The 18,594-nt window shown below is 41.7% G+C and overlaps 1 protein-coding gene across 3 annotated transcripts in view; it reads right to left on the bottom strand.

Moving 5' to 3' along the window:
* LOC126483635 (carcinine transporter) overlaps window positions 1–18,594 on the bottom strand; it is a 395,544-nt gene that overhangs the window by 171,104 nt on the left and 205,846 nt on the right. For all 3 annotated transcript variants that reach the window (XM_050106689.1, XM_050106688.1, XM_050106690.1), the window contains exons 4-5: window positions 2,523–2,626; window positions 2,242–2,396 (exon numbers count right to left, since the gene is read on the bottom strand). In XM_050106689.1, the coding sequence (XP_049962646.1) occupies window positions 2,242–2,396; window positions 2,523–2,626 (259 nt within the window). The remainder of the gene's footprint in view (window positions 1–2,241; window positions 2,397–2,522; window positions 2,627–18,594) is intronic.

Genomic DNA, 18,594 nt, shown 5'->3' with positions numbered 1-18,594 from the left:
CTACTGCCTTCTGTTATCAGTTCATAAAATAACTTTGATGGAAGCAGTAGCGAATGCAAGAGCTGCTGTTGCAAGTGACTGAGCCACTGTATGCTTACATTGTCATCAGATTCATGCTTGTACTCATTAGGTTTTCATGTCTTCTGTAATTCTTCATTCTCCTACAAATATGCTAAGTTTATTGACAGGCAAGAAATTTTGGAAACTCTAAAGGAATATTTGATAGATTCTCAAATGGATGGAGAAATATTGAGTTGGAACAGTCTGAAGAAATTGATGGAGAACTCCAGAAAGGTACAAGAAATTGTTCCTAGTGCAACTATGAATAATAGGCTTGTAGGAAAACATTTTCCTGATAAAATTCCTGAAACTGAACTAAGAAGAAGAGCATCCCACTCAAGTTCACAAGATTTGTTTGGAGAAGACAGAATAATCTAGTGACAAAGCAATCAAGAAAGAAACATGCTGGTACTGTCCTGATTGAAATATATTTCTCTGCCAACATAATGTTTCAGACTTTTCCACATAAAAGTAAATAACATGTGAAACTGCTTAAGAACTATCTTCACACTTTTCTTATGGACAGTCATACATTATGTCATCATTAATGGAAAATTTGTAATCTATCACTGAACTACAACAAAGATGAAAAATGAAACTTGATACATGATATTTTTAGTGTGTATTGCCCTTTAAGATATCTCTGACAAAGATGTGCCAGTAACATTTGAAATAATGGTATGTATGGCTGGTTTTCTGGGCCCAAAATGCTTCTACATGGCTAGGCTTCAAAGCATGAAGATTCAAGACAACAGGTTATGAGATTACTGAACACTAAGTCCAGGTCAGATGAGTTACAACTAGAGGAAGGCATCTACACATTTGTTTCTGTGGAGGGAGGAGCTATCAGTCATCATCCAACTGTGACCTAATTACATGAGATGTTCCAGAATGTCCCGTCTTAGGGCCCTTACTTTTTCTTGTGTACATAAATGACTTCCCATCAGTAATATTACCCAATGCCAAATTTGCTCTGTTTGCAGATGATGCAAAATTGCAATAAATAGCAAATCAAGTGTATTTTTAGAGATATATATTCACAAAATTTTCATGGACACTATAAAAAAAGACACACTATATGCAGCTCAGAAATTGAGAGTGGTTTCCTTCCCATACATGTATAAAATATGACGATAAGCAGGTCGATAAGGTTGACATTGTTAAATTCTTGGGCTGACAACTTCATAACAAAATCATTTGCAAGGTGCATACCACAGATCTGTTGAAGTACCTAAATAGATATTTACTTGCAATGCAGATGTCACATGTTCACATAAAAAAAAAAGTATATTTGTATATTTTACTTACTTTTCATTCCATAATGTCATACAGGATCATTTTCTGGCGTTACTTATCAAGCCAAAATAAGGTCTTCTGAGTCAAAAAGTATGTGTAATAAATCATTTGTACAATGTCCTACTAAGGCCTGTTCAAAGAGCTTCAAATACCAACTACTTCTATCTAATACATTTACTCGTTAATGAAATTTGTTATAAATAATAATACCCCTTCTTCACACCAACAGCTCATTACATGGAATCAATACTACAAACAATAATAATTTCCAACAAGATTTAATATCACAAAATTTTCATCCAAAATGGTGCACGTTATTCAGGGAAACACATTTACAAGAACTTGCCAGCAACCATAAAAAATTTAACCACTAATAAAATTGAATGTAAGAGAAGCTTAAAGGATTTATTTGTGACCATCTTCTTCTACTCAGCTGACAAATTTCTTGTTAGAACTCACTGATGTATATATAATTAATAATATCAAATAACATGAGTGTTACAATACTGATCCTGAGAGTTATGTGCACTAGCAAGCTGCTTCTGGGATTCAGGAGGTATGCTGGCCCCTGATTGAATTTGCCCAATGGATTATTGGTGAGAGCTGGTGTGACGGCCAACCTAGATGTAGTTTTTAGTCATTTCCCACATCCAGTTAGGTGAACACCAGGTTGACACTCATGCCTCGCATCAGTTACACAATTCACAAATATTTCAAGAAATATTCTTGTACTTTCACATGGATAACACTACATACAAACAGATGGGATACACAGTTTCAAATCAGTCCTCTAAATCTAGGCTATGTTTAGTCTCAGTCTGACAAGAGCAGAATTTCAAAATACAGTATAGATATACACAGCACATGAGCTGCACCAAACCTTACATATTATGAATGGTATCTGGTAAATGGCTGGCACTGCTAGTCCCACTATGATTCTGCTTGTCATCCATGTCCAAAAGTCTTTAGCTGCTGCTGTCATGAAGCCTCCAATCAGCATTGTTGTCAAACAACAGAAGAACGATATCCGTCTGCCCACTCTAAACACAAACAGTGGCTTAACACCACAATAGTGCATTTCAGTGTTCAAAGTGACTGAAAGTGATGCAGTATTGAAATTTCACTATGTGTGTGAATAAAATTTTATCTCAAACATTATAACCTACCTGTCATTAATCATGCCAAACATGTACACACCTATTGGTGCACCCATATTCAATGCAGATAAAGCAATAGTGGGATATATTGCATGATGACACACCAGATTAAACTGTAAAACAGAAACAAAAGATACAGTCTGTGTAGCACTAAGACACACAAGTAGTTCACTATTGCATAAAAGCGGCAAACAACTAAATTCAGTAATCTTACATTGATGAAAATATCTGTCATACACATGTAGCACAAAGTCATATTTCCCACATGAGAGACAAATTGTGGATATTTCATAATACAAAATCTGTGGCAAAACTATAACATCTTTTTTTTTTCTTTCTTAAACATGATGACCACATAGCAGTTCTGAAAATAAACTCATTTCTCCATCCTTGCAAGTAGAAGAAAAAGAAAAGACAAACAGAATAGTACACATCAAAGTAGGTGTTACATACTGAAATTGTAATGGTACCATCTTATGTCACCATGGAAACTGAATAGCTGGCTTAATCTATCAACCACAGTGGTGCTATTACCCAGAGGGCACTGGTAATCAGGAATGCCCTGTGCCAACATTGTGCCATGATCTAGCAAATACGAGTAAGCTGGCTCAGGACTGATCTGAGTCACTTATTAAGTGAACTGTGCAGTGCATAGCAAGTCTGCTACCAGTCTGGCTCACATTCTAATACCATAGACTCTGTTGGTCATAGGCAGAACTTTAACACAGCATAGAGGGGACTTTGCTTTGGAATACGGGCTTAAGTTAGCATACACTGCATCCATGGGGCATCTTCTATATGTTGCTGTAAGTAAACCAGGGTAAGTCCATCCTAGCTCGTGCATAAATCTCCATTACAAAAGAAATAACAGAGAAAGTTGTGATGATTCCTCAGCAAAGATTCATCTTTATGTACTGTTTTGGCAGGAATAGCAAGTGTCAGAGGATATGACAAAATAGACAATTTTAGAAAAATATGTCCAATTATCTGCATGTTGTACATCACAAAAATGTGAACAAAAGAAACCTTACAAAATGATCAAAAGCACACAAATGACTTATTTAATGATGTTTGGTTTGTGGGGCACTCAACTGCGCAGTCATCAGCGCCTGACTTATTTAATGATACACACATCAAAAAAAGTTTTGCATCAACCCAGTTCCCAGAACTCCTGAAGATAGACGTGACTATGGATATCGTATCACAGACACAGTCCCTTTGACTTTTCAGAGATGTCACTAAACCCACCCAGAGATGTAAACAACCATGCATGAGCACCGCCTATTAGACAGAGGGGGCCGACAGCCAATCAGATCCAGTCATTCCATGAGGAAGGATGTACAGGGCTCGTGTTGTCTGTAGTTCAACCATGCCCAGACAGTCAATACCGGTTCGATCATGTCTGCATTGTTACTTTGTGCCAGGAAGGGCTCTCAACATGGGAAGTGTCCAGGCATCTCGGAGTGAACCAAAGCGATGTTGTTTGGACATGGGGGAGATACAGTGAGACAGGAACTGTCGACGACATGCCTCACTCAGACTGCCCAAGGGCTACCACTGCAGTGGATGACCACTACTTATGGATTCAGTGGATTACCACTACCTACGGATTATGGCTACGAGAAACCCTGACAGCAATGCTACCAAGTTGAACAATGCTCTTCATGCAGCCACAGCATGACGTGTTATGACTCAAACTGTGCACAATAGGCTGCATGATGCGCAACTTCACTCCCAATGTCCATGGCGAGGTCCATCTTTGCAACCATGACACCATGCAGTGCAGTACAGAAGGACCCAACAATGTGCTGAATGGACTGCTCAGGATTGGCATCATGTTCTCTTCATTGATGATTGTCGCATATGCCCTAAACCATACAATCGTTGAAGACGTGTTTGGAGGCAACCCAGTCTGACTGAACGCCTAGACACAATGTCCAGCAATTTCAGCAAGGTGGAGGTTCCTTGCTGTTTTGGGGTGGCATTATATGGGGGTGACGTACAGTGCTGGTTGTCATAGAAGGCACAATAACAGCTGTGTGATATGTGAATGCCATCCTACAACCGATAGTGCAACCGTATTGGAAGCATATTGGTGAGGCATTCATCTTCATGGACAATTTGTGCTCCCATTGTGCACATTTTGTGAATGACTTCCTTCAGGATAATGACATCAGTTGACTAACATGGCCAGCATGTTGTATGCCACAAATAATACAGGCATGCATCAATGCAAGAGGACATGCTACTGGGTATTAGAGGTACTCATGTGTACAGCAATCTGGACCACCACCTTTGAAGGTCGCAATGTATGGTGGTACAACATGCAATGTGTGGTTTTCAAGAGCAATAAGGGCAAAAATGATGTTTATGTTGATCTCTATTCCAATTTTCTGTATAGGTTCTCGAACTCTCGGAACTGAGGTGATGCAAAACTTTTTTTGACATTTGTATTACTGATTCACAAAAAACTGCATAATCTTTAGAGTTTATCTTAAATTTACAAAAATTCCATCACTCCACTTTTAAATGCTCTTCACTGTAACAAAATAGCATTTTTAGTGTACATTAGAATTTATTTTAAATTTCATTTATTCTTTTTAAATAATGGCAAGTGACCAATAAATCTCTGGGATCTAAATTTACTTGTATAATTTTCTTTGCACTCATTTCAATATAAAACAGTAAAGCTGTCAATGCTTTAAACACAACAGTGCTTTGTTAGGAATGGTCTCATTGGAGGTGGTACATCCGTGCCTCCTCTGTCCTTTGAACTGACTTAGCCAGCCTACACCCACAGTTCACTGTGGACTCCAAACCACCAAGCATCTTTGAAATTTCTGCAGGGATGAAAGACATGATGAGGGATGAAAGACATGATGAGTGACAGAAGACATCCAAGGACTAACTAAGCGTCCAGTCCAAGACGTTCCTATTTGCAATATGGCATTAATTACTCAGCAGTCAAGTGAAATATAATTAAGTGAAATATGACTGTCTCAGCCATGTATTGATGTTGAGTACAGTATCTTGAACTAGTGTAGCACCCAATACACGTCTCTCTTTATTTGTAGCCATCTTTTGTGAAATTTGGCATTGTCACATGATTTTAAGTAGACAGTTGACATTTTGGTTGCTAATTAGATAATTTTCTTCCTTACTGGAATAGAGTTCATAGTTTACAAAGATAATAATGTCAGATAAAAGTACACGAGTACGGGGCACTTCATTCTTTATGTAAAGTAAACCTTCAAATTTTAGGTTACGTTTGGCTCTTTTATAAAAAATTAAAATTGATTACAAGTTTAGCTCTCTCTCAATTGATAAGTTTAAGTGGATTTGTGTTAGTGCCCAATATTACTAGAATAATTAATGGCATTCAAGAAACTCAAAACCAATATACCAAATTTGAATATTAGGCCCTAATATGGCAGTTTGTAATAGAAAATGAAGTGATGTATTTTTGCTGGAGTTTTGCTACAACAGGTGTCAACAAAACACCTTTAGGCATGTTCAATGTTGATCTATGTTATTGATGTTGTTGACATTCTTTTTTTGAAAGAAATAAATTTAATTGATGAAAAAACACAACTGGAATTCATCAACCATTTGCACTTACCCGACGCTAAAATTTCAACAAAGCCATAGTATCTCCTTCCTAGAGCTATTCCATCTGCCAAATTCTTATATGAATCCTATGAGAAACTGTGTTGTCTCTATATATAAACAGCAATGTCCTGACTGACTGACTGTCTGACTGACTGACAAACTCATCATTGCCCAACCCAAACCAATAAGGACAGAATATCGGAATTTGAAAAAGGTATGGATCATATACTACTGGCATTGTTTGTGATGATGTTTTTTCAAATTCCAACCCCAAGAGGGTGAAATAGAGGATGAAGGTTTATTTTGAAAAATTGCACTATTAAGGCAATATTGAAGCTAGACCTATGAAAATTGGCGTTTGGTTTATTGGCCAGAAATAAAGAAATGCATGTTTCAACATTTTTGGAAATTTAACACTATGCGGGTGAAATAGTGGGTGAAAGACTTTTTTGAACATATATCATTACTGAAGAACTACTGAAGTATTTTTAAAGCTACATTTGTGAACACTGGTATTTGACTTTACAGTTACAAATAAAAAATTCCTAGTTTCAGTGTTTTTGGAAATTGAACCCCTAAGGAGGAAAAATAGGGGATGAGATTTTTTATGAAAATATTTCATTATAACAGCATTATTAAAACTAAATCAATGAAAATTTAAATTTGGCTTCTCAGTTCGAAATAAAAAATACACATTTCACTGTTTTTGGAAATTTAACCCCTTAGGGATGAAACATGAATGAAGGTTTTTTGAAAATTTTTCACTGTGTAAGCATTTTTTAAAGCTGGATCTGTGAAAATTAACAGGGAATGAAAGTTTTTTTGAAAATTTTTCACTGTGTAAGCATTTTTTTAAAGCTGGATCTGTGAAAATTTGTATTGGGCTTCTCTGTTAGAAACAAAATATATGAATGTCACTGTTTTTGGACTTTCAACCCATAAGGAGGTGAAATAAGGGGTGAAATATTTCATGAAAATATTTCATTGTGAAAGCATTTGAAAACTGATGTTTGGCTAGAGATGAAAAAATATATGTTTCACTGTTTTTTGAAATTCAACCCCTATGGGGGTGAAACAGGATCAGACTGATTCATTGACTCATAATCACCCAGCCCAAACTGCTCAGGATATAAACTTGGAAGTTAGGAGAGCTTGTGGATCTTATACTACAGGCATTGCTTAAGAAGGGATTGTCCAAAATTCCACTCTTAATAGGGTGGAATAGCAGGTAAAGGTTTTTTGAAAAAATGTTCCTATCAAGGCAATTTAGAATCTAGACCTAAGAAAATTGGTCTTTGATTTCTTGGTCAGAAACAAAGAACTGTGCGTTTCATCATTTTTGGAAATTTAACCCTATGGGGTTGAAATAGTGGGTGAAAGGTTTCTTTAAAAAGACATCATTATTAAAGAACTACTAGGGCATTTTTAAAGCTGCATCTATGAACATTGGTATTTGACTTCTAGGTTAGAAATTATATGTCTGCTTGTGTCTGTGTTTGTGTGGATGGATATGTGTGTGTGTGTCTGCGAGTGTATACCTGTCCTTTTTTCCCCCCTAAGGTAAGTCTTTCCGCTCCCAGGATTGGAATGACTCCTTACCCTCTCCCTTAAAACCCACATCCTTTCGCCTTTCCCTCTCCTTCCCTCTTTCCTGACGAAGCAACCATTGGTTGCGAAAGCAGAATTTTGTGTGTATGTATGTGTTTGTTTGTGTTTCTATCGACCTGCCAGGGCTTTCGTATGGTAAGTCACATCATCTTTGTTTTTAAATATATTTTTCCCACGTGGAATGTTTCCCCCCCTCTCTCTCTCTCTCTCTCTCTCTCTCTCTATATATATATATATATATATATATATATATATATATATATATATATATACACTCGCGCGCACACACACATATCCATCCACACATATTGTTGCGAAAGCTTGAATTTTGTGTCTATGTTTGTGTTTGTTTGTGTGTCTATCGACCTCCCAGCACTTTCGTTTGGTAAGTCACATCATCTTTGTTTTTAGATATATTTTTCCCACGTGGAATGTTTCCCTCTATTTTATATATATAAAACAAACATACACACAAAATTCAAGCTTTCGCAACAAACTGTTGCATCATCAGGAAAGAGGGAAGGAGAGGGAAAGACGAAAGGATGTGGGTTTTAAGGGAGAGGGTAAGGAGTCATTCCAATCCCAGGAGTGGAAAGACTTACCTTAGGGGGATAAAAGGACAGGTATACACTCGCACACACACTCATATCCATCCGCACATACACAGACACAAGCAGACATTAGTAAAGGCAAAGAGTTTATATATATATATATATATAGAGGGAAACATTCCACGTGGGATATACATATATCCTACAGTAAGTCTTTCCGCTCCCGGGATTGGAATGACTCCTTACCCTCTCCCTTAAAACCCAATTCCTTTCGTCTTTCCCTCTCCTTCCCTCTTTCCTGATGAGGCAACAGTTTGTTGCGAAAGCTTGAATTTTGTGTGTATGTATGTGTCTTTCCCTCCCCTTCCCTCTTTCCTGACAAAGCAACCATTGGTTGGGAAAACTAGAATTTTGTGTGTATGTATGTGTCTCTTTGTGTTTCTATCGACCTGCCAGCGCTTTTGTATGGTAAGTCATATCATCTTTGTTTTTAAATATATTTTTCCCACGTGAAATGTTTCCCTATTTTTTTTATATATATATAAAAACAAAGATGATGTGACTTACCAAATGAAAGTGCTGGCAGGTCGACAGACATACACACAAAATTCTAGCTTTCGCAACCAACGGTTGCCTCGTCAGGAAAGAGGGAAGGAGAGGGAAAGATGAAAGGATTTGGGTTTTAAGGGAGAGGGTAAGGAGTCATTCCAATCCCGGGAGCGGAAAGACTTACCTTAGGGGGAAAAAAGGACGGGTATTTTTAGATATATATTTCCTACGTGGAATGTTTCCCTCTATTATAACTATATATATATATATATATATATATATATATATATATATATATATATATATATATATATATATATATATATATATATATATATATATATAACAAATGTGAGGTGACTTACCGAACGAAAGCGCTGGCAGGTCGATAGACACACAAACAAACAACACACAAAATTCAAGCTTTCGCAACAAACTGTTGCCTCATCAGGAAAGAGGGAAGGAGAGGGGAAGATGAAAGGAAGTGGGTTTCAAGGGAGAGGGTAAGGAGTCATTCCAATCCCGGGAGCGGAAAGACTTACCTTAGGGGGAAAAAAGGACAGGTATACACTCGCACACACGCACATATCCATCCACACATACAGACACAAGCAGACATATTTAAAGACAAAGAGTTTGGGCAGAGATGTCAGTCGAGGCAGAAGTGTAGAGGCAGAGAAGTTGTTGAAAGACAGGTGAGGTATGAGTTGCGGCAACTTGAAATTAGCGGAGATTAAGGCCTGGCGGATGACGAGAAGAGAGGATATACTGAAGGGCAAGTTCCCATCTCCGGAGTTCGGATAGGTTGGTGTTGGTGGGAAGTATCCAGATAACCCGGACGGTGTAACACTGTGCCAAGATGTGCTGGCTGTGCACCAAGGCATGTTTAGCCACAGGGTGATCCTCATTACCAACAAACACTGTCTGCCTGTGTCCATTCATGCGAATGGACAGTTTGTTGCTGGTCATTCCCACATAGAATGCATCACAGTGTAGGCAGGTCAGTTGGTAAATCACGTGGGTGCTTTCACACATGGCTCTGCCTTTGATCGTGTACACCTTCCGGGTTACAGGACTGGAGTAGGTGGTGGTGGGAGGGTGCATGGGACAGGTTTTGCATCGGGGGCGGTTACAAGGATAGGAGCCAGAGGGTAGGGAAGGTGGTTTGGGGATTTCATAGGGATGAACTAACAGGTTACGAAGGTTAGGTGGACGGCGGAAAGACACTCTTGGCGGAGTGGGGAGTGTTTGTTTGTGTGTCTATCGACCTGCCAGCGCTTTCGTTCGGTAAGTCACCTCATCTTTGTTTTTATATATAATTTTTCCCACGTGGAATGTTTCCTTCTATTATATTGATATCATTAATTTGAATCCAAGAATTACGTTTGTTATTGTCACTGTTGCATTTCGAAATCTTTTCTGTCGTCTTATTTTCCTCTTTCTGTTTTTGCCAGTAGTTTCACTTTGTATTCACCTTCTCCTTTTTACCGTAATCTGCTATACTATTTTATCCCGCCTATATATATACTCAATAATACGTAACCCACTTCCAAACCATAACCAAAAAAAATTTTTTTTTGCCGCTTTCAGCACTACCGCCGCTATAGTATCCACCGTTTCTAGTTCACAAACAGCTCCTTTCACCTTTTAAACAACCATTTCGGCCAGTTCTAATAACTTTCTCTTTATTTCCATTTCCGTTTTTCCCACATCACTTATAATTTTTAGCCGCTTCCCACAGGTTTTAACGTAATTACTTCTTCGTCAGACAATTGTTAGCCTCATTTTCATAATCTGCCACCACAATACCACTCCTTTTAATATACTACACGCAGTTTTTTCGAAATTTTCCCGAATTTCTCCGTCCTTTAACGTGTTTTGGTGGCAACACAACCACCTAACCTTTATGCACATTGTTGTCTACCAACCCAAGTCCAACATAGCCCAGCTGTAACCAACACCTTTTCGCCTTTTTTCATTCCAGATCTCCAGTTACTTTCCGGTTCACCTTTATCTCTCCCCATATATTTTTATTTTCATTTTCGTTTCACCTCATGTTACACTTTCCACCTTCTAATACCATGTCACCCTCACAAGACCCCCACAACGACCCCATTAAGTTTTATTTACATTCCCTCCGCAAACATGCCTTCGCCCTAGCCAGATTACGCTCCCATATTCTATTTTCTCAGGCTTGTCTGACATTTGGCATCACCCCCAAAGGCCTCACACTTAAAGTTCCCATCTCTGGCTGCAACCCTTCCTTCCATCAGTCCCTATACCAGTTCCAAACTGAACAATCCATTGCCCTCACCCACCTAATCCTTCACCTACACATCAACTCAGCCAATGAACACACCCGTCAACTCCTATCCTTAATAAAAGTCCTTAATCTTTCCTCTCCCACATCCACACCGGCTGTTCTGAGCATCCTCCTACAGGCCAACCGTAAATTAGAACAGCATGCCACCCTCCACCTCAAAAAACTATCCAATCTCCTGGTTTCCCACCTCCGGAAAGGCAACTCACTCACCCTTCACAACCTTTCCAGCAAACCTCAACCTCCTCTCATTGCACACAAACCCAGTCTCTCCCATCTACTCAATCTCCCACTTCCAGCTCCACTCCCTCCAAAACCTCAAAATTCCAATCAACACAATCTGGAACCACAACACCCTAATTCAGTAGTTAACCTTTCCTCCAAACCTCTCTCCCAATCCGAAACCTCTGTCCTATCCAAAGGCCTCACCTTCAGCCCCACTCCCAGATTCAACCAAACAGCCCTCGTCAAAGATTTACTGTCCTACACTCGTACTCTCTGCTGGAAGTATCACTTTGCCATGAAGAAAAATGATCCTAATCCTACTCCTAATGATCCGACTCCTCAAGACACCATCCAAATTGAACACTGCCTGGAACAGTTCCATCCTCCGTCACAGCGCGACCCACCTCCTCTTCCTCAAAATCACCCTCTCCAAACCTTCCAGGAATTTCTGACTTCCAGCCTTGTATCTCAATCCTTCTTAAAAAACCTTAATCCTACACCCAACATCACCACTGCTGAAGCCCAGGCTATCCGTGATCTGAAGGCTGACCGATCCATCGTCATTCTTCCGGCGGACAAGGGTTCCAGGACCGTGGTACTTGATCGTCGGGAGTATGTGGCCGAGGGACTGCGTAAGCTTTCAGACAACACCACATACAAAATTTGCCAAGGTAACCCCATTCCCGATGTCCAGGCGGAGCTTCAAGGAATCCTCAGAACCTTAGGCCCCCTGCAAAACCTTTCACCTGACTCCATCAACCTCCTGACCCCACCGACACCCCGCACCCCTACCTTCTACCTTCTTCCTAAAATCCACAAACCCAATCATCCCGGCCGCCCCATTGTAGTTGGTTACCAAGCCCCCACAGAACGTATCTCTGCCTACATAGATCAACACCTTCAACCCATTACATGCAGTCTCCCATCCTTCATCAAAGACACCAACCACTTCCGTGAACGCCTGGAATCCTTACCCAATCTGTTACCCCCGGAAACCATCCTTGTAACCATTGATGCCACGTCCTTATACACAAATATTCCGCACGTCCAGGGCCTCACTGCGATGGAGCATTTCCTTTCATGCCGATCACCTGCCACCCTACCTAAAACCTCTTTCCTCATTACCTTAGCCAGGTTCATCCTGAACCACAACTTCTTCACTTTTGAAGGCCAGACATACCAACAATTAAAGGGAACAGCCATGGGTACCAGGATGGCCCCCTCGTACACCAACCTATTCATGGGTCGCTTAGAGGAAGCCTTCTTGGTTACCCAAGTCTGCCAACCCAAAGTTTGGTACAGATTTATTGATGACATCTTCATGATCTGGACTCACAGTGAAGAAGAACTCCAGAATTTCCTCTCCAACCTCAACTTCTTTGGTTCCATCAGATTCACCTGGTCCTACTATAAATCCCATGCCACTTTCCTTGACGTTGACCTCCACCTGTCCAATGGCCAACTTCACACGTCCGTCCACATCAAACCCACCAAAAAGCAACAGTACCTCCATTATGACAGCTGCCACCAATTCCACATCAAACGGTCCCTTCCCTACAGCCTAGGTCTTCGTGGCAAACGAATCTGCTCCAGTCCGGAATTCCTGAATCATTACACCAACAACCTGAAAACAGCTTTCGCATCCCACAACTACCCTCCCGACCTGGTACAGAAGCAAATAACCAGAGCCACTTCCTCGTCCCCTCAAACCAAGAATCCCCCACAGAAGAACCACAAAAGTGCCCCACTTGTGACAGGATACTTTCCGGGACTGGACCAGACTCTGAATGTGGCCCTCCAGCAGGGATACGACTTCCTCAAATCCTGCCCTGAAATGAAATCCATCCTTCATGAAATCCTCCCCACTCCGCCAAGAGTGTCTTTCCGCCGTCCACTCTAACCTTCGTAACCTGTTAGTTCATCCCTATGAAATCCCACACCACCTTCCCTACCCTCTGGCTCCTATCCTTGTAACCGCCCCCGATGCAAAACCTGTCCCATGCACACTCCCACCACCACCTACTCCAGTCCTGTAACCCGGAAGGTGTACACGATCAAAGGCAGAGCCGCGTGTGAAAGCACCCACGTGATTTACCAACTGACCTGCCTACACTGTGATGCATTCTATGTGGGAATGACCAGCAACAAACTGTCCATTCGCATGAATGGACACAGGCAGACAGTGTTTGTTGGTAACGAGGATCACCCTGTGGCTAAACATGCCTTGGTGCACAGCCAGCACATCTTGGCACAGTGTTACACCGTCCGGGTTATCTGGATACTTCCCACCAACACCAACCTATCCAAACTCCGGAGATGGGAACTTGCCCTTCAGTATATCCTCTCTTCTCGTCATCCGCCAGGCCTCAATCTCCGCTAATTTCAAGTTGCCGCCACTCATACCTCACCTGTCTTTCAACAACTTCTCTGCCTCTACTCTTCTGCCTCGACTGACATCTCTGCCCAAACTCTTTGTCTTTAAATATGTCTGCTTGTGTCTGTATGTGTGGATGGATATGTGCGTGTGTGCGAGTGTATACCTGTCCTTTTTTCCCCCTAAGGTAAGTCTTTCCGCTCCCGGGATTGGAATGACTCCTTACCCTCTCCCTTAAAACCCACTTCCTTTCGTCTTCCCCTCTCCTTCCCTCTTTCCTGATGAGGCAACAGTTTGTTGCTAAAGCTTGAATTTTGTGTGTATGTTTGTGTTTGTTTGTGTGTCTATCGAAGTGCCAGCGTTTTCGTTCGGTAAGTCACCTCATCTTTGTTTTTGTATATAATTTTTCCCACGTGGAATGTTTCCTTCTATTATATATAAAACAGACACAGACATACACACAAAATTCAAGCTTTTGCAACAAACTGTTGCCTCATCAGGAAAGAGGGAAGGAGAGGGAAAGACGAAAGGAAGTGGGTTTTAAGGGAGAGGGTAAGGAGTCATTCCAATCCCGGCAGCGGAAAGACTTACCTTGGGGGAAAAAAGGACGGGTATACACTCGCACACACACATATCCATCCACACATATACAGACACAAGCAGACATATTCGGTCTTTAAACATGTCTGCTTGTGTCTGTATATGTGTGGATGGATATGTGTGTTTATATATACATATAAAACAGAGGGAAACATTCCACGCGAGAAAAATATATCAAAAACAAAGACGATTTGACTTACCAAACGAAAGCGCTGGCACTTTTTCGCCTTTTTTCACACCAGATCTCCAGTTGCTTTCCAGTTCACCTTTATCTCTCCCCATATATTTATATTTTTATTTTCATTTTCATTTCAGCCTCATGTTACACTTTCCACCTTCTAATTCCATGTCACCCTTACACTATCCCACAACAACCCCATTAAGTTTTATTTACATTCCCTCCGCAAACATACAGTCTCCCTAGCCAGATTACACTCCCATATTTTATTTTCTCAAGCTTGTCTGACATTTGGCATTACTCCCAAAGGCCTCACACTTAAAGTTCCCATCTCTGGCTGTAACCCTTCTTTCCATCAGTCCCTATACCAGTTCCAAACTGAACAATCCATTGCCCTCACCCACCTAATCCTTCACCTACACATCAACTCAGCCAATGAACACACCTGTCAACTCCTATCCTTAATAAAAGTCCTCAGTCTTTCCTCTCCCACATCCACACTGGCTGTTCAGAGCATCCCCCTACAGGCCAACCGCATATTAGAACAGCATGCCATGCTCCACCTCAAAAAACTATCCAATCTCCTGGTTTCCCACCTCCGGAAAGGCAACTCACTCACCCTTCACAACCTTTCCAGCAAACCTCAACCTCCTCTCATTGCACACAGACCCAGTCTCTCCCATCTACTCAATCTCCCACTTCCAGCTCCACTCCCCCCAAAACCTCAAAATTCTAATCAACACAATCTGGAACCACAACACCCTAATTCAGTAGTTAACCTTTCCTCCAAACCTCTCTCCCAATCCGAAACATCTGTCCTATCCAAAGGCCTCACCTTCAGCCCCACTCCCAGATTCAACCACACAGCCCTTGTCAAAGATTTACTGTCCTACACCCGTACTCTCTGCTGGAAATATCACTTTGCCACGAAGAAAAATGATCCTAATCCTTCTCCTAATGATCCAACTCCCCAAGACACTATCCAAATTGAACCCTGCCTGGAACAGTTCCGTCCTCAGTCACAGCGGGACCCACCTCCTCTTCCTCAAAATCACCCTCTCCAAACTTTCCAGGATATTCTGACTTCCAGCCTCGCCTCTCAATCATTCTTTAAAAAACCGTAATCCTACTCCCAACATCACCACTGCTGAAGCCCAAGCTATCTGTGATCTCAAGGCTGACCGATCCATCGTCATTCTTCTGGCGGACAAGGGTTCCACGACTGTGGTACTTGATCATCGGGAGTATGTGGCTGAGGGACTGCGTCAGCTTTCAGACAACACTACTTACAAAGATTGCAAAGGTAATCCCATTCCTGATGTCCAGGCGGAGCTTCAAGGAATCCTCAGAACCTTAGGCCCCCTACAAAACCTTTCACCTGACTCCATCAACCTCCTCACCCCACCAACACTCCGCACCCCTACCTTCTACCTTCTTCCTAAAATTCACAAACCCAATCATCCCGGCCGTCCCATTGTAGCTAGTTACCAAGCCCCCACAGAACGTACCCCTGCCTACATAGATCAACACCTTCAACCCATTACATGCAGTCTCCCATCCTTTATCAAAGACACCAACCACTTTCTCCAATGCCCGGAATCCTTACCCAGTCTATTACCCCCAGAAACCATCCTTGTAACCATTGATGCCACTTCCTTATACACAAATAGCCCACATGTCCAGGGCCTCGCTACGATGGAGCACTTCCTTTCACACTAATCACCTGCCACCCTACCTAAAACCTCTTTCCTCATTACCTTAGCCAGCTTCATCCTGACCCACAACTTCTTCACTTTCGAAGGCCAGACATACCAACAATAAAAGGGAACAGCCATGGGTACCAGGATGGCCCCCTCGTACGCCAACCTATTCATGGGTTGCTTAGAGGAAGCCTTCTTGGTTACCCAGGCCTGCAAACACAAAGTTTGGTTCAGATTTATTGATGACATTTTCATGATCTGGACTCACAGTGAAGAAGAACTCTAGAATTTCCTCTCCAACCTCAACTCCTTTGGTTCCATCAGATTCACCTGGTCCTACTCCAAATCCCATGCCACTTTCCTTGATGTTGACCTCCACCTGTCCAATGGCCAGCTTCACACGTCTGTCCACATCAAGCCCACCAACAAGCAACAGTACCTCCATTATGACAGCTGCCACCCATTCCACATCAAACGGTCCCTTCCCTACAGCCTAGGTCTTCGTGGCAAACAAATCTGCTCCAGTTTGGAACCCCTGAACCATTACACCAACAACCTGAAAACAGCTTTCGCATCCCGCAACTACCCTCCCGACCTGGTACAGAAGCAAATAACCAGAGCCACTTTCTCGTCTCCTCAAACCCAGAACCTCCCACAGAAGAACCCCAAAAGTGCCCCACTTATGACAGGATACTTTCCGGGACTAGATCAGACTCTGAATGTGGCTCTCCAGCAGGGATACGACTTCCTCAAATCCTGCCCTGAAATGAGATCCATCCTTCATGAAATCCTCCCCACTCCACCAAGAGTGTCTTTCCGCCATCCACCTAACCTTCGTAACCTCTTAGTTCATCCCTATGAAATCCCCAAACCACCTTCCCTACCCCCTGGCTCCTACCCTTGTAACTGCCCCCTGTGTAAAACCTGTGCCATGCACCCTCCCACCACCACCTACTCCAGTCCTGTAACCTTGAAGGTATACACGATCAAACGCAGAGCCACGTGTGAAAGCACCCACCTGATTTACCAACTGACCTGCCTACACTGTGAAGCTTTCTATGCAGGAATGACCAGCAACAAACTGTCCATTCGCATGAACGGACACAGGCAGACAGTGTTTGTTGGTAATGAGGATAACACTGTGGCTAAACATGCCTCGGTGCACGGCCAGCACATCTTGGCACAATGTAACACCGTCCGGGTTATCTGGATACTTCCCACTAACACCAACCTGTCAGAACTCTGGAGATGGGAACTTGCCCTTCAGTATATCCTCTCTTCTCGTTATCCGCCAGGCCTCAATCTCCACTAACTTCTAATTTCAATTTGCCGCCGTTCATACCTCACCTGTCTTTCAACAACATCTTTGCCTCTGTACTTCCGCCTCAACTGACATCTCTGCCCAAACTCTTTGCCTTTACAAATGGCTGCTTGTGTCTGTGTATGTGCGGATGGATATGTGTGTGTGTGCGAGTGTATACCTATCCTTTTTTCCCCCTAAGGTAAGGCTTTCCGCTTCCGGGATTGGAATGACTCCTTACCCTCTCCCTTAAAACCCACATCCTTTCGTCTTTCCCTCTCTTTCCCTCTTTCCTGACGAAGCAACTGTTGGTTGCCAAAGCTTGAATTTTGTGTGTGTGTTTGTGTGTCTATCGACCTGCCAGCACTTTCGTTTGGTATGTCACATCATCTTTGTTTTTAGATATATTTTTCCCACGTGGAATGTTTCCCTCTATTATATTCATATCATTAATTTGAGCCCAACAATTATGTTTTTTATTGTCACTGTTGCATTTCGAAATCTTTCCTGTCATCTTATTTTCTCTTTCTGTTTTTGCAAGTAGTTTCACAGTGTATTCACCTTCTCCTCATTACCGAATCTACCATACAATTTTATCCCTCCTATATATACTCAATAATTCGTAACCCACTTCCAAACAATATCCAAAAAATTTTTTTCCGCTTTCAACACTACCGCTACTATAAAATCCACCATTTCCAGTTCACTAACAGTTCCTTTCAGCTATTAAACAGCAATTTCGGCTACTTCTAATAACTTTCGCCTTTTTTTCCATTTCCGTTTTTCCCACATCACTGATCTTTTTTAGCCGCTTCCCACAGGTTTTAACGTCATTATTTCTTCGTCAGACAATTGTTAGCCTCATTTTCACAATCTGCCACCACAAAACCACTCCTTTTAATACATTTACATGCAATTTTTCGAAATTTTTCCGAATTGCTCCACCCTTTAACATGTTTTGGCGGCAACACAACCACCTAACTTTTGTGCACATCGTTGTCTACCAACCCAAGTTCACCACAGGATCAACAAGCCCAGCTATAACCAATACTTTTTCGCTTTTTTTC

Source organism: Schistocerca serialis, chromosome 6 (genome assembly GCF_023864345.2).
Source record: "Schistocerca serialis cubense isolate TAMUIC-IGC-003099 chromosome 6, iqSchSeri2.2, whole genome shotgun sequence".
In the NCBI taxonomy this organism is placed as follows: Eukaryota; Metazoa; Arthropoda; class Insecta; order Orthoptera; family Acrididae; genus Schistocerca; species Schistocerca serialis.
Note: the sequence above shows the minus strand (reverse complement) of the source record. Positions and strands in the feature narration are given on the sequence as shown.